Source organism: Pieris napi, chromosome Z, assembly GCF_905475465.1.
Source record: "Pieris napi chromosome Z, ilPieNapi1.2, whole genome shotgun sequence".
Lineage (NCBI taxonomy): Eukaryota > Metazoa > Arthropoda > Insecta > Lepidoptera > Pieridae > Pieris > Pieris napi.
The window spans coordinates 5,910,289-5,928,104 of NC_062259.1; the positions used below are offsets into that span (position 1 = coordinate 5,910,289).

A 17,816-nucleotide genomic window follows, 5' to 3' on the forward strand; every position below is an offset into this window, starting at 1 on the left:
GATGATGGATTTTTAGTGAGACCGAATTGCCACGTATTATGTGGTTTTACGGAAGTATACATTTTATTGATTCAAATGTTATATTTAGGTTTTGCTTAAACCGACGATCCAGAAATGGATAGTGCCACTAAATTCAATAAGTCTTTAACGAAATATCATGTGGAGAAAAATTTAATGCAATTTGGTGATAAATGCGGTCAGATATCAGATAGCCCTTCAATAAGCTAATAGAATGAGAGCCTGCATTTATTTGGTCCTTCGGTCCTTTGTTAGCAAATATTTCATTACGCATACAATAATAGCACGTAATATGTATGAATCCTTGTATGTCCTATATATACATATATATTAACAGTAATTCCATAGTCCGATAAAATTATGTAAGATAAAAAAAAATATTTTTGCATGAAACTCTTAGTAAATTTTAGTAAAAATTAAAGCACACACACCTATTCAATAAGCAATTCAAATCAAATTACAATTTAAAAAAAGTTCTTCAACTAAGTTGTATTTAAAGAAAAATACTATTATCTCGGTTCAGAGTACATAATATATAGGACGCTTATTAAAGTCTGAAGAAGGGCCTGTATATATGTAGGGTTTTAGCTCTTCCAATTTCGAATCCAAATTGTTTAAGTTTTTAATTAATTTTATTAAATACCATTGATGAGTACGTAAGTGTCAAAAGCTATTGAACGATTTGTGGTAGAACTCTCGTGTCTAATAAATAAACTTGACAAAGTTTTTTGTTTAGTACTATTTTGAATAATTAATGGATAAATAAAACAATCTCTTATGTTGATACTTTATTTGGTTAAATCCATTGGTACAGCTTTTCTACATTACAACATTCATATACGATTAAATTGCATCTGGAAACGACACACAAGGTGCTAAGACTTCATTTTTTTTTTTCAAGAATACACTAGTCTAGTTAAAGTAGTCTCATATATAATTGATAATTACTTTAAACATAAAAAAATATTCAAGGAGAAAAGACAATAATTAAACCTACACACGAAATCATTACTTATTGGGACGTACGTTTTCACTAATCATATAACATAAGAATGCAAAGGTTTAAGTTACACAACCGGTGGCCAAGGTCGTCTAATATAACACCTAATATTAATTAATACTTACCTAAAATAAAATATTCAAAAAGTTACTAACGGAATGTAGGCAATACAGACGCAAACTAAAAAAACTTTAGGGGAAAGTTATATAATACAATATATGATCAGTACATGCATTTTATGCTCAGACCTTAAATATTAATAATTATCACTTAAAGTATATAACATAATTTAATTGACTAAAGATAACTTATACATTTTTCATAGAGATGAAGTGAATTCATAACTGGAAATAATACTTAGAATTATAGTATCTACTGTGTTACATTTATTATAAGCAGTAGCCACATTTATTTATGTTTTGGTTATATACGAATTCGCAGAAATGCAATTAGAAGTTATTTCAAGAAGTAATCGGAAATTCAGCACATGTGCTTAAAAGTATAGACGTTTCTTCAAGAATAGCTTCAGGACATAGAGTAGCTTTCTTACTAGCTTATCTTTGGTATGATTATCATAATACAACATTTAAACACTACAGCACAATTAATTAAATATGTGCGAAACATTTGGAACTTTGATATATATTAGATATATTAATTTAGAAGCAGCCTGGGCGGCGGTAAACACGCATTTCGCTCGTAGCTACGGCAATCCATTCATTCCTGGCGGAATCAAACCATGTCAAGCCCAGCGTATATTTTCCGTTAATGTTAACGTGTTGGCAATGAGAGAACCACCATCCACCTTCGTAGTTTGCAGCGCAGTGGGTGTTCGAGATGTCCCGGTCACGGTCGATGGTTGAGAACTCCATGTGGTTCTGGTATTCGAAAGCATCGCTAGCATTTCCTTTGAAACCGCTCACTTCAAGAATGAAACCTGAATCAGCATCGCCGACGGAGAAATGGTCATACTCAGCGTACCACACGCTTCCGTAGATGTCAGTCATGTCAATTCTCATCGAAGAGCAGTTGTCGGCGGTTATTTCGTGCATTGATTGAAGTCCAAGCCAGAATTCCGAAGAGGCATCACCGAAGCCCTGTACATACTCAGAGAATTGCCTGTTGAACTCTATTGTGCCGTTGTAGCGTCGCTGAAGAAGAGTTGTTTTGTTATTGCACCAGGTCTCTATGGGTGTTTTACTGGGGTGAATTAGGTAGATCCCGGGAGTACCAGATACATTGGAGCAGTCTTTGGGCAATTGCTTAACTAGATCTTCGTACTCACGCTCCACGGGTTGCAGTTCCTTCACTTCCCCCATCAATTCAGGAAGAGAGACGATCGTGTAGTTGGAATCCACATACGTAGCTTCGGTCTATAACAAAATGATTTTTTAAAACATGAATATAATACGAAAAATACAGAAAATAATTTAACAATATCATACATTTATTAGTATAGTAGTGTTCATTAGTTATATTTATATATATTTTGTTTGTATTTTTAGTAGGAAAATAAAATTCGGATTCATTGTGTAAAAATTTGACGCTGTGGCATGATCCATGTAAATATAATACATTTATTTTAAGTTATTGATTTTAAATTAAATATAACTATAATGCTTAATTTTAAATTTACTAACATACCTTCAGGATATGGTCGTTGAGGCGATAGAAGTGCCGTTTGGCCGTAGTTTTCAGGTCTACAACAGATTCGTTCAGTTTGTTCATATCCAGCCGCTCCAACTCGGAACGGTCAATTACGTTGCTAACGCTTACAGCAATAGCCTTCACCGTCTGTTTAAGATTCTCTTGGTTCTCCTTGATGTAGGAAGTTGCAGCGGTCAACTATAACAAAGAATTATTTTTCAATTTCAATACTGAAAGCTAAATAAATTCGCATAACTAAAACTCATCTCGAATCGACATAAAATGGTCCCCGGACTGAAAATAAATAATGTAAGGTATCACGAAACTTCATTTTACCTGAGCAAAACTGATGTCCAACTTTGATATTTCCTTTCTGAATTCTGGTATTGTCTTATCAACTTTATTTTCGATGCTCTCGACGTCTTCTCGCAATTCAAGTAAAGATGCGTGCACTTTATCGAAGTCTGATATTTTCTGTGAGACATTTTTCAGTTCCTCCTTGAATACTTTTGATTCCAAATCGTATAATTCCAGTTTGGCCGTGATGAGGTTCCAATTGGGTTCTTCTAAACGATCGAGTCGGCGTTGAACATCTAGTAATTGATTCTGCAGGGTCTGTTGGTATGAATCGAGCTGATCTTGGGTCCGAGACAATCGCGAAATTTGGGTGTGAACCATTTTATTATGGCGGAGTTTGTGGTTGTTTGGACCCCGGTAAGACTCAAAAACTTCGTTAGTGCTGCTCTTGTCCATTTCTTCAAGTTGTTTGGCCTTAATCTGTAGCAAGAGGAAAGCATAAATTACTGTTCTATTTACTTAATAAAATATTAATAATCAACTAATTTAATGAACTCTGATTTTCCGGCAGGTGTTTGTATCTTCCTTTATCAGATAAATCTTAAAAAAATAAATATTGACTAATGTGTAATAAAAGTTTTTATTAATTTAAGTTAGTAAAATATACAAAATAACGTTAAGTAATATGTGTACCGTTGCACACATTGCGACCTTGTAAAGAATGTATAATGATATTATCACGCATGCAACGTCCCCATTCCCGTTAATAACTTTAAGTAGTAAATTATTTGATGATACAGGAAATAATTTTATTTTATGCAAGTTCTGTATGTGAGATGAAATCAACTATTCGCCGTATCTATAGACATTTAAAACTAGTTCTTGTCATAACGTACTGAACTTTACCTTGACCATATATAGTTATAACGGTAAACATGTACAAATGTCAACACGAAAAACTTTGTAATTGTGCCAATCGGGTGAATGATAGTTAAAGATGGTACGAAGTGAAATGGCCATCTGCTGTAAATCCTTCGCTGTAATTAACAGAGCCGCCGAACTGGTTATAAAACCTATAACCTTGCTGAACCGACGCTTAATTTATAAAACCACTTAACTCTTACCTCTTATATGCTTTATTTCACATGCACATTCCGATGTGCTTATAAATTTATAAATGAATATCACTTGGTTTAATGTTGTTCATAGAAGTAGGCAATGTGTAATATGCGAGTTATTCCGTAATATAAAACATAGAGTAATTTTATAATTTCCGATTTGAAGTGTAAAATGAAATTTTTTAAATTTTTTATATCTACGCTGCAAGGTTATTTAATCTAGAAATCTCTTGGCGTAAGTTAGAAATATACCTTTGAACTTATTTAAGACCAGTATAATGCTAATTAAATAATACCGACTGTGTTTTTGATGTAGAAATGTCAACACGAAAAACTTTGTAATTGTGCCAATCGGGTGTATACCTATGCTTAACCTATTAATGTAAAAAAATATTTATTACCTCTACAATATCATAACAATTTATTTTTTAATTTTAAAGACAATTTTTCTATCGGACATTGAACACATTAAGCAAGACTTAAAAGTTTCATTGATAATAACCGTTTAAAGTAGGCTTTAAACGTGCTCGCAACAAGTCACCAGGTGGTTCATCTCGCATCTGTGGAGAGTGAGGTATAGATCCCTATTTCGAGATACGCAGTGCGGTGTGGTACGGGCAGATGTTTCGTTGAATTAATAGAAGTACAATTTATGAACATAGATAGAATGTAACGAGATCATGACCGGTATTTTAACGTGAAAACTTATTTAAGTATCAATAACTAATTGTGTGCGTATATATAAAGAATTTTCTTTATATAGGTAAGCTTTCTTTCAAATGCCCATGTTCCTGGGCAAAAAGGATACTAAAGTAAAACAGAAAAATAAGTTATACGCATATTTAAACTATCAAATAATTTATAATATGGCTGCTATGTGTATGTGATATATTTACTAAATCAATTAATGTTGTGATTTAAAACAAAAGACGTTCGCGTAATATCGACCTATTGAACGTAGCAATTCTCTTATTCAAATTACATTCGCATTTAAATCTCAATAATCTGCCTGAGAAAGAACGGCAGACTGATTTGTCGGGATTATATCCGTTCTTATTATAGGGAATTCACTTGAGAATGAGTTTTAATTTATTTTTAAGATAACTACGGAAACTAGACCTGTTCTGCACGGTCATTTACTTCGTGTGTACCTACAGCTGTTGCCTATTTTTGTTACAACTTCTATGACATATTCACAATTATTAACTTAAAAAATATGTTACTTGTGTCATTAATTTTCAACAAGTTTCTTAAAATTTTAACGCGCGACCTAATAATTAAAACTTTCAGCTATCATAAATTTTAAAACAAAAAATATAATTTGTTATTTCGATCCAAAACCAGTATCTATATGTGAATCAAAGAAATATTCGAAGAAAATCAGTAATCTTACACCTGCCGTCGGGGACCAACCACGGACACGCGCGATTTCGTTTTATGCTAATTCTTAGTATCAATTACATAAACCCCTTTCGCAATATATAATTTAAGTTTTAATATTGGTATTCATATTTTTTACGAAAGAGAATCTAAGAGCCTTGATGGATTCATAAGATTAATATTCTAATTTCATTTAAGTATTATCATTTTCAACGGCTCAAGAAAATTTTCATGTAATCTACAATAAATTAAATGAAATACTGAAATAATTAATAAAAAATATTAAGTAATGTTACTGTGGTTATGTAGTTCTATTATATCGTTTGTATCCAGCTAAAAAAACCCGCGTTTCTATATTTAAAGAGTTAATCAAAATTGCCCGTGAAAGTGCCAAGTGGTCTTAAAATGTAAACAGGTGATTTTAAATGTTCCACACGTCGCATATGGTAAATTTGCCTGGGTCGTGTGACGTTAAAATTAATTTGCGAACGTTAATGCATTAGTTCCAGGCATTGATTTTCGTGTAAATTGTCTCTCTCGGCGGGTGGTCGTAATTTTTTGCTGATGCACCGAAAGGCATGTATCCCACAGATATTACGTAAAAGTTTATTCTGCAAGGTGTACATGCTACTTGACGCTACTGCGGAAGCGCAGCGTCGAAATGTTAAACAATGTAATAAAGAAAAATAACTATTCCACGAAAAAGAATCACAACATAGATGCCACGAATACTTATTATTGGCGAATATTGAATATAGAGACGTTATAAGTATAAGTTATTCTAGAGAGTGTGAGATGTCACATGATTCTATCAACCTTTAAAGGTTTTAAAATAATTATTTGAGAAAAAATAACATGAAACGTATTCAGTATAGATTTATTGGCAGATTCTCTTCAATGTACACGGGATTCGATCTCTTTGTCGTTTTATACCGCTTTTGTGAAGGTTTTGAATGGGACTTCCGCGTGTTAGCGAACCGCAAGGGTGAATACGTTTTGATGACAGGTTTTTCTCAATAGCCTCCATTACTAATAAAAACATTTTTGTGGTCATTCTTAAGGACACTTAAAATTCTTTCACTTGCAGGTAAAAATTTTAGCAAAGGAATGTGTTGCGTTAGAAATGTAAAACTAAATTACGCACTATATTTAACGCGATATTCATATAATATTTATTAACTTGTTGCTTGTTGCTATTAATTTGTTGCTTAAATAAGTTAATAAATATTATATGAATTATTATATTATTGCTTAAATATTAGACTTTTATTAAAAAGATACATTTAACTTCAAAAACCCAACTTATAGTTTTTGAAATCATTAACATTTTAAATAAAAATCCGTTTAATTATCGTATGAATCGAGAACGGCAGTATTATATAAAATATCTAAATAAACTATTAAGTCTCAATGTTTTTATACTATTAACTTCATAATATATGAAACCATTCAAACATGTCTTGCTCCTCTGATTGTAGACGATGGGGCAGGGGTTTTTATAGAAGATAGTAATTAGTTGCGTAAGGCATGATGTCGGTTGGCAACGGTCGCAGTCACAGACCGTAAACTACCAGCACCTGTTGCCCTCCGGTACGAAATGCAAACTTATTACGACAATAAATCAATTTCATCAATATTCAAACGACATGTAACCGTCATCGAAGTATATCACTTCAAATATCAAAATACTGCTTCCATATTAAATTTACTTAAGAAATTAAATTCCCTGGTCCATGAATGGCTCCGATTGTAAATACGTCCGTTGAAAATTTATCATGAATGGCTCTGCAATACGCTTTTGTACTCGGATTTTGTCGTAAAAAGAAAATCGTGGGAATAAAACTCTTATAATCAATTCATATTAAAGGCAGGATTATACCGTGCAATCATCGAGTTTAATAAGTGCAAATTATTTTAATATTAGACGATATATTTAGTTTATACGGTTTCGCTTTATAGGTTATTATAATCTTGATTTTGTTTGTGTTTATTTAAAGTGAAACCTTTCTTACCTCCTTAGAGAGTTTTCCAACGTGAGCCCTTAGTTGGGCGACCATGGCCCTCAACTGTTGGTTTTCATGTTTCAATAATCCAACTTCATTGTCTAACTTGTCAATCCTAGTCTCCTGGGTTTGCGTGAACTGTCCTAAATCAGTGGTTTCAGTCAGCGCTTGTTTTAACTGCGAAAATTATAATAAGAATATACAAAAGTTTACAAAACAATCACTAGTATAGATTTTCGTATTAAAAAGTTAGATCAGAACAAATCTATTACACGTTCACTTGATTATAAAACATTTATTTTAAAAAGCGTCGTTTGTTTGCCATCGAATGCACATATTGCTGTTTACACGATCATATTTTGTACAATCATTTTATATTCTGAATATTCAGGGCAATAAAGTACGTACGTGTAAATAATTGAAAAGAATAAATAATTTCTGTTTCGGAAATATCTCGTGTTTTTTGGATAAATGTACCTACAGTTTAATTAAATTATCATAGGATAAAGGCCGGCAATGCAATTGCGAGCTTCTGGCAATGTGAGTGTCCATGGGCGGTATCACTTAACATCAAATGAGCCAAAAAAAATAATAATATGAGATAATTTCATGAGATAAGGCACGCTTTCGTCTCTTTCTGTCAAAAAGTATTTATACTGTGCTGAAAAGAGATAAACGAGTTCTTGAATTTAAGCGTTGCAATTATTGGAATGTTTCTGATTAGGCTAGATGAATGGAGAAAGCAATGCTCACCTCATTACGTATAACATGGAGGTGTCTAAGAAGTGTAGAACTATTGATGCTTCTGCCGAGTTCATGCATCTCCATTCGAAGCTCGTTCATAGAGGTCTGTGCCCACTGCAAAGTCACTTGAGAATTTTGGTCTTGGTTGTTTGTCGGAGCTGCCTGGTTTTGCCTGAAAAAGAAAAATTTATTATAATCTAAAAGATATTTTATAGTTAGCAAATTAGTAACACTCTCAATTACACTCTAATTATAAAATCTACTGAGATTTTCGGTATTAGAAACGTATGCCATCATTAGAAATGTAATACAATACAAAAGTTAATCAAAGATTACAAATTATAATTTTTTGAAAGTCTCAAAATCTTCACTTGACACATCTTCACCGTTTAAAAGAATTTGTGCTTTTTATTGCAAACCTGGCTTGGCATAGCTTCCAAGTTAAAAGTAGTTAAGAATTAAGTGTATTTAGGTTTACATTATGGACAGAAATGTATTTGATACCATAAACAATTTCTTCTATTTACTGCTCTTTACTTCAAGCTACGGAAAGCGATGTTAACTAGATGTCGGTAATTCGATGAAACGGCATCCCGGGTCGGGTCATCGAGTCACGTATCATGCAGTTCAGCGCAACAAAATTTAATTTCCAAGTAAATCTTTATTGCAACTGGCTTTTGAACTTTGTATTCAGTAAAACATGTAATGCACCAATGAACTTGTTAGCTTTAATATTTATTTACGTACATAAATAAGGATGAAAATTTCATAACGATTGATGACGAATGATTTTTACAAATATTGTTTTAAGAGTAAACATTATTTGGGCCTACTGTACACGTAAAATTACTAGTTCATGACCACACACCAGTGGTAATTGCAATTACTGAAATAACGACTGGAATTGTCAATTGAATATGGCATATTTCACAGACAGTAGCAGTATTATTTGGCAGACGCATTCACTGTTTGGTGATTTGCCATTAGATCTACATAATTCTGAAAACTGACAAACATCGATTATTTCACTGGGAATCGAACATTCATCATAAGAGTTAAGGACTAAGCAAGCGGGTCGGCATGGTGGCACTACTTTTATTTTGAATATACTTCCGAGTATGGTATGATCGTTTATTAGTTAGTAAGTTTGCAATACTATAACAGTTTACTGGAGTTCCGATTACATTCCTACATATGTATGTATCCACCCTAACGGAACAGGATATAGTGTTATGCAACAACGATTCTCCGAGACCGTGTCTCCTGCGCACCCTTGCACAGAATAGAGTCCGTTACGCATTTATTATTAAATACCTCAACTAATCAATATCGTATATAATTATATAAGTATATATTCCCCTGAACGTATCACGAAACATTAACAGACCATTTTGGCCGCTAACAATGGAACATAATTATTACTATTAATTAGGAACATAATTAATGTGAATACAATGAAAGTCCTAATAATTAGGGATAAGAGAAGTGAGAGAGGTCGATAATCTAAGATTCGATAAAGTGCTCTTTAGCTCTTTTGGTTAAATTTTATTTATGCCAGTTTTGATTTTTATGAATATTACAATGAAACTGATTAAAGTTTTATAAATATTTAAATGTTTCGTAATAATTGTAGTTGTGTAATATTCGTTGGTTAGACAAACCAATCATTATTATTGTAAAATTGTTTTGTGTTTTAGTAAAACTTGCTTTATATTTGTTGGTTGAAGTTTGAATTTCACGTTAACAATCAATATATTGAGTATTTGCGAGTTTGCACTCGGGATGATTAAACCGACCTTTCATTAAATAAATTCGAGGTAGGGCAACGCAATTATTTTATGCGCCTGAAAGAGTTTTAAATTAAGTAGCTTTTGTTATTTTAAAATTGTTATCGAAAGTTTTAATTTCTTCATACCACGAATTACTGACCGATTAGGCGATATCTGTGGATATTTCTACTCTTTTTGCTATTAACCAAGTAAAATAAATAAGATATGTTATCGCGAGCATTTAATCTTATCAAAATCCGAGCTTCAATTCCGAAAGTTAAGTACTTGATTGATGCATATACCTTATAACGTACGTCAATATTAAATTAAATTTTATAACTTATGCATAACTTGTTTATTATCAAATCAAAATTTATTTAAACATTTAGTAACTATTTACATTTACGAACGTTTAAAAGAAATCTAAATTTTTACATATAAGTAATATAAAAGTACGGTTTATTAATAAAACAGTACAAAATAATTGGTTCCGAACTGAGGTTATATCACGTAAAGCTTTTAGTTTCAAATTAGTTGGGATTCAGCCGCGCGATGAATACGCTATTTGCAAACCTTTCACATCTTGTCAAACACACTATCCACTGAAAATGTCAATAGTCATTTCAAATTAAACTGAAATCAATTCCATAATGAAAAACTGTGGTAAAGTTGTAATTAAGTATATAAAATTAATTAGGTTCCATTATTTTTTTCTTAAATTTTTTTTATTTCATTAATGAGACTTTATGGCGGACATGTTTTGAATATAGAACAGTTATCTCTTTGAACATCTTTAAAAAAAAAATTTCAAAAAAGTATCAATACTTGGTTGGACAAAAAAAATACCTATGCAGCAATAACCGCGTCTAATGTTTTATTTCAAAGTCAAAGAATTTCGCAAGTCCGCTTTGGCTAAGGCATTGTACTAAAATAAGAAATATTTTATACCTCTTAAGATTAAAGCGCGCATTAAAGCGCTGTTTTGTTGTTTAATTTAACGTAAGTTTGAATAAATCGTAGAAAAAACTTATTCCTAAGCACCTTGAATTTTCTAAGAGCAGATGTGAATGCCATATGCAGCAGATGAGGGCGTTAGAAAAAAATAATTGACCCTTACATCACGCTCACGTTAATTAAACTAAAATCCAATTCAATGTATACATAAGGTTCAAAATCGCTTGAAGCAAACCCTAGCTTACCTTTTATAAATTATTTAACTTTATTCATGCTCTACATTACGAAATTTGATATATCAGATCGCCCGATAATAAGGTTGAAAGTTCCGTGGCTGCCACGTGTCGAAACAAAAAATTCTAATCTAACATCAACCAAATGTTGGATAGAACTTTGCACCTGCTGTTTCTATTAGAAATTTGTTTAGAAATTCTTTAATTGGGCTCTCCTGACCGTTGAATGATAAAAACTTAAATTTAAGGGTCTAATGCCAGCTGAATAATTTCGAAAGTGGGTTGTTTAAATAATACCTAAGTTTTCATATGATAACTAGTTTACGATGTATTGATCATTACATACAGAATTTAATTCTTATATTCTATTCCACGCTGAGCGAGCTATTATATACTTTATTCTAAGGAGTAATCGATATCATCTATCATATATACAATTCTTTTTTAACACCAAAAAACTGGTCTTTTCCGCGCACACGCCGCCTACCGGATGTGTGCTCGTAGCATAATATTACTTCCTCTAGGGATATAAATAAACATCCCATTAGAGCCAGATGTTCCCCCCAGCCAGGAGTTTTTTTGGGAGTATTTTAAAATTTATAAACAATTCTCTTGTAAACGGTGATATCCTGAGTGTGAATCAATTTTCTATATAAGGAAAATATCGCGAGGAAATCGGCATACATACCGGATCAGGAGTCAAAACATATCTTAGAGTGACGTTTTTGGCATTGTATTAAAAAAGAAAGGTTAAAAAGTCGATAGGGAGACCTTAATGGTTGTTAACTTTAAAAGAAAAATATTTAATTTCTTTTAAACTAAAATTTATGTTACGGTTCGACGAACGATTTCTTTTATTTTAAACGTCGGTGCCATTAAGCTGAGAAAAACATAACTAAATAAAAAGAGAACTGATAGACGCAAGCGCACACCTGGCGCGAATGGCAAGAATGTTAATCTAGGTTTATCGATAACCACACTTTTATGTATTATCTTTCCTTAAATAATATTAAAAAAAAGTAAATATTTAATAAACTAGCCGTCTAAGTATACAACAGCCGCGTTTATTGCTCAATCCCTAAGTAAATAAAAGATATTTCCTTTAAATTCACAATCAGTTTTAAATATATTATTATTATTACACTGTGTAATTTCGAAATATACGAAATCAAATACGTTTCCGTCGCCTCTTATTAAAAGCGTTCGTTTGTTTTAAAAGCAATAAGAGTTCTCAAAGTAGTTTCGTCTTATTATTAAATGTCTGCAACGAGTGCTTTGAATATTTGACTAAAATAAGCTGCATAAATATTGAATAAATGGAAATTGCTAGGATATTCGCCCGTCGCGATGTCAAAGCGGGCATTAATAGCGAACTGGTGCGAGGCGCGAACACACTTTAATATTATATATGTATATGCCACCATGTATCAACAATATCAAAGATTATAAGGGGTCAGTGCCAGGAACTGGGCGCTGTGTAACTCCTGCAATTAATCATTAAGCAACGGAGTTTTATTACTTAACAATATTAAACTTTGAAATTTTCAACAATTTTAAAATTTGTTGAAAATTTCCAAGGGCGCGAAACCACCGTAACTCCCAGAGGAGGGCTAAGAAATATCGCGCTGATCCAATGCCCTGGTTCGCGATGAGGGCCTCTTATCACCAGTCTCGAAACACCACTTTCACTTAACAAAGTTTTGTATTACGACACGCCTTGTGCAACTTCATCTTGCTATGACTTGGAAACCCTCTTGAGCATTTATATTTAAATTTTTCCTACCCTTTCTTACTTTCATTTCGACCCCATTTTTAAACACAGCTAAAGAGCATGAATATCGCGTTATATAGATTAAAGAATTATAAGTAGCTAGTCATCATATGAGTAAGGAAAATGTGCGAATAAATAAAAAGAGAGAGTATTAGAATTAATCAAGATGGTTGGTTATGGTCAGATAATATCATACGTTTGAATAATTATATTCATCTTTGTGATGCCATTGATAAAGAAATTTTACAAACAAGGAAATGCTTTTACTAGGTTGACGTTATGCTTTCAGCTTTGGCCATCTGTATAATTAAAGAGTCTTTCCAGCTCGGTCTTCAATACTACTACTACAAATGAAATTGAATAATAAAAGAAATTATTTGGACATGCGGATGCATTTTTGTTTATGCTTCATGTTCTATAGTTATTTAAAGCCAAGGTGTGCAAGAGGAAATAAAACAATTAGGTATTTAAAAATAAGCTGAAGTAGAGTTTAGATGGAATAAGTTGTTGGAATACCTTTCAAAATTTGAAAATAAAACCTCCTTGATAAGCCTCTAGGCTTGGACATTGTATCAAGTACATTTAATCATGAGCGCAGGTGCAGTAGCGTGTTTTATATTAATTTTGTTACTGCGCTATCGCTTCGTATGTGCTATATTGCTAAGTTTTTTAGAAAATGTTTAAATCTGTAAGTGATTAAAAATCAGCAGGTGTTCTTTTTTAATTGTGAGTGCATGTAAATTATGCAAATAACTAAGCTTATTCCAAAACCAAAATGCCGTACGGCCGGTATTGAATAGGCAATTTTTAAAACTACCAAATATTGAATAATTATAATTTCTGATAATTCAAGGCAACTTTAGCCTCAACAAATAATGTTACATTACTTTGTCATTACAGAAAACCCCCAATTTAAAAAAAATATTTAGTTGAATGGTTTTCCAAGGGTTTCGAGGTATATTTTAGTAAATCTCTCGTGGAAAAATATCTTTATATACGTTTGTGGATTTGCGATAAAAGACCTGAAATACAAACTCCTACGCAAAGAAATTACAAAGTGTAAAGAGACAAAAACTACAGTAAAGGCCGAATGATCTGAGATATACTTCTCCAAACTTTTAAGCGTTTAGATGTCAAATGAAAACGTTGCGCTTGATTAACTAGATATTTTTACATATCAATATCAAAAATGTAAACTGGAATACAGAAATGGTTTTAAGAAGTCGCAGATGCAATTTGCCGTCGCAGTGACACAACAAAATATAAACACCATTATATTTTATAATCATAAAAATAATATTCATAAAGAAATAATACCATTATATTATTTCAAATTTATAAAAAAAATTGTATCGTTTTGTGAAAAAAGTGCAAATTGACCATAAAATTATAATATTCTTTCATTATTTTCTATATTACTTGATAAAATGATAAAATATATTGGGTGAATCGCATTAAAATAAAAAAATTAAGAATGTCGGACTTACTTCAATACGTCAATTTCTTGTTTTAATCGGGTGACATCGGACAAATGCATGGTTTTCAGGATCTCAATCTGCTCAGCCATCGCCTGAAGCTCCTTTTTAACTTGGAGTTCGGCTCCATTCGCAGTCCATAAACATAATAAAACAACACAAAAGTTCAAGCACTTCATCGCGATAGGTTACTTCGGCGCGGTGGTTAATTCAGAGGCGTACGTCCACCTCGGGCCACTCTCGCTACACGAATGCTCCGCGGCACCTCCACAGCCTTTATTATACACTTGGGGGCTGCGTTTGAAGCGCAGATGCGTTCAACAGTTGTTGAAGCCTGAAGCGGCGAAGCCTTCATATGCACCAATCACAACCTTATTGACGCTCCGACTTATGATTCGTATCGGAGACGTTATTATTTAAATAAGTCAATTGCGTCGCCCGCATTATGTGCAAATGTTTATTTATGTTATACGGGAATAACGTTAGCTTAAGCTCTATATATAAGGAATGCACGTGGAAGTATGCAATAGGGGAATAAAAGTGTGACGTACTGTGTATAATAAATACTACTACAAACTTGTGGCATCGAAGAACCGCTATTATATAATTTTTATTAACATCTTCAAAGCATTATTAGCATTCGTACACGTGTAGAGTTACACATTTGTTTAACAACCAACAACATTTAATTGAGGAAATAACAACGCTGATTACTTATTTCTTAAACGTATAGAGACAGAATAAATTTAGTATAGCGGACATTACAAGACAAGACTTTCAGGTAGGTAATTCGCGTCAAATAAAACTTATTCTGGGAAACAAATCTCACGCACATAATATATAACCATTAATACGATATACATACTGATATGATGACTGATACAATATACACTCTAAAGTCCAATTATCGGCTTTCAGCAAGCGATTACTGTAATCCATGTGTGTTGCGGTGCAATCAGATATTTTTATACGTACAATACATTATTACTATACACTATTATATAGTATATATATTATAGGCTATATAATAAATTACAGTGGTGGCCTTGTGGCTTTAGCGTCTGACTCTCATCCCTGAGGTCGTACGTTCGTTCCCCCGCTGTGCACCAACGTTCTTTCTGTTTATGTGCGCAACTAACATTTGCACGAACGGTGAAGGAAAACATCGTGAGGAAATCGGCTTGTCTTAGACACAAAAAGATGAAGGCTTGTGCCAGGCACAGGAGGGGGATCATCTACTTGCCTATTAGATTGACATTGATCATGAAACAGATACGGAATTCTGAGGTACACTCCTAAAAAGATTGTAGCGCCACTGATTTATTTTTTTAAATATGTTATATGCATACAACAGATGTATAGTAATAAAACAGTATCGTGATATTATTAAATTGCAACTATGTACGTATATATTTTATTTTTAATATAATAAGAAAAAGTAAAGCCCTCGTTCATCTCTTGTCAAAATGTGTTTATGGTTTGTGGTGAGAATGACAAACAAAAGACGTAAGACTGAACATTGCGTCTATTTGTGATTGGACAAACGAACGCAATAATGTGACGCATCATGTCGCGTGTCAATACGAATTTAACTAGAGGCGCTGTTAGCCAATCACAATCGAATGATATGCACAATGGTTTCGTTTTACGTTTTAATTTCTCAATATATTATATATTTCCCTAATCACCGAAGATTAAAAGAGGGTATTTTTTAATAATTGTAAATTATACATTTATATTAAGTTATTAAGTTCGAGTTATGTATTGTATTTTATTATATTTTTAAGTATTTTGTAAAATAAAATAAAAATAAATAAATAAAATAAAATATTTTTAAGTTCGTATTTTTATCTATATATGAAGCTCATGTTAGCAGTAAGACCGCCCATTTACAACTTTTGTCTTCTTTGGTTATATTTATTTCTCATGTTTTGTGATGTAAATAAAGTATAATTACCATTATTATTAAGCCTTTATTTATTAAATCTGAATTTACATCTGATTCTACCAGTAGGTTTTTTTTAAGTTGTACCAATACACGTTCAATAAAGTTTTTACTAAATACTCTGAATTTTGCGCCGTAACCCGATACCGTGAAACCAATAAAGCCTGGATCGCCAGAACCTACACGTAAAAACCAATCATACGGCATGTGGCCATTTTTTGTAACTATTAAAATTTTCGAGATAATTTTTTCTGCCAGCATATTGTGTGCACAAAGGCTGAGGACTTGCGCAGTGGCTCTTAGCCCTTAGATACGGCAAGGGCAAATAAATGTTTGTGTTTTAAACTTGGCTTGCTGAAGTGCCATATTCTCCGTTTTCCTGGGATTCGAAACCGCCGTATATATGCTGTACATTACAAAAATTAACTACAATCAATAGAGAAAATTATGTTATTGTATAAGTTGAGTTGTACACAAATGGAGCATTGAAGAAAGATTTTAATCAATTAGTTAATGTTGTGTCTAGACTTGTAAGCTTTATTTCCCACGCAACAGTCAATAGGTACATATAATAAGAAAATAATTGATATATATATCTATAGTAAACCAATAAAATAAAAGTATATTTGGTTTGTTTTATACAAACAAAAATATATGCAGTTCAGTGGTGGCACGATATGTATTAGGCACAATAAAACTTAAGCCAGTTTCAAGATCTGCCAGACAATTTTTTTTTTATTTGAAGTTTGACATTTTTGACATCGCTCGAGACGAGGTTTTGATTGTAGAATATTTGACATTTCCCTAGTCAAAAACCACGATACTCCACTCACACGTCAAGCTTAATAAGTTAACATATTTCTCAAATTGTTGGGTTGTACTCCATGTAAAATACTTACTCGTACATCGCTTTCGCAGCGACATAATGTGCCTTAGCTACCGAAAACTAGAAAACGTCACCTTTGTCGATCGCGGGCTACTGCGTGTAAAATAATTTAAAAAACATCTAGAAACATATCAATGAATTAAACAATCAACAATTCTCAATATATAGGAATCGCTAAGGCTTAGCATTTTGTAGAATAAAATCATTATTGTATTTGAAAGCTTTTAGTTAGCTGGTAAACATCTTTTTCTTACAACGATAACACTTTATACTCATTATATTATATATATTCATACATATAATTGAATTATATAATCAAATATCAAAAAACAGATGCTTTAAATGAATTGAACTTTCTACCTGATATTTTCGCACTATTAAAAGTATACGCACGTCGAGATACAAAGGTTTGTTGTCATTTAAATAAGGTGCTATATAATCAATTACATAACGATTGAATAAATCAGTGAGGAATTTAAATATTTATACGCCGCGAGAAGTTCGAACTAATATAAATTACCAGACTGCATTATTCTAACTGACCGATCTTACCGTTACTAATTTTCATTTGAAAAT

At 32.4% G+C, this 17,816-nt stretch overlaps 1 protein-coding gene across 1 annotated transcript; it reads right to left on the bottom strand.

Annotated features, from left to right (window-relative positions):
* Window positions 1–793: 793 nt before the first annotated feature.
* LOC125062496 (protein scabrous) lies at window positions 794–14,680 on the bottom strand. The gene is made up of 6 exons (XM_047668479.1): window positions 14,422–14,680; window positions 8,217–8,379; window positions 7,473–7,640; window positions 3,002–3,442; window positions 2,663–2,863; window positions 794–2,391 (listed from the first exon to the last, which is right to left on the bottom strand). The coding sequence occupies exons 1-6, from the start codon at window positions 14,586–14,588 to the stop codon at window positions 1,678–1,680; spliced, it is 1,854 nt and encodes a 617-aa protein (XP_047524435.1). The 5' UTR covers window positions 14,589–14,680; the 3' UTR covers window positions 794–1,677.
* Between the last annotated feature and the right edge of the window lie 3,136 nt (window positions 14,681–17,816).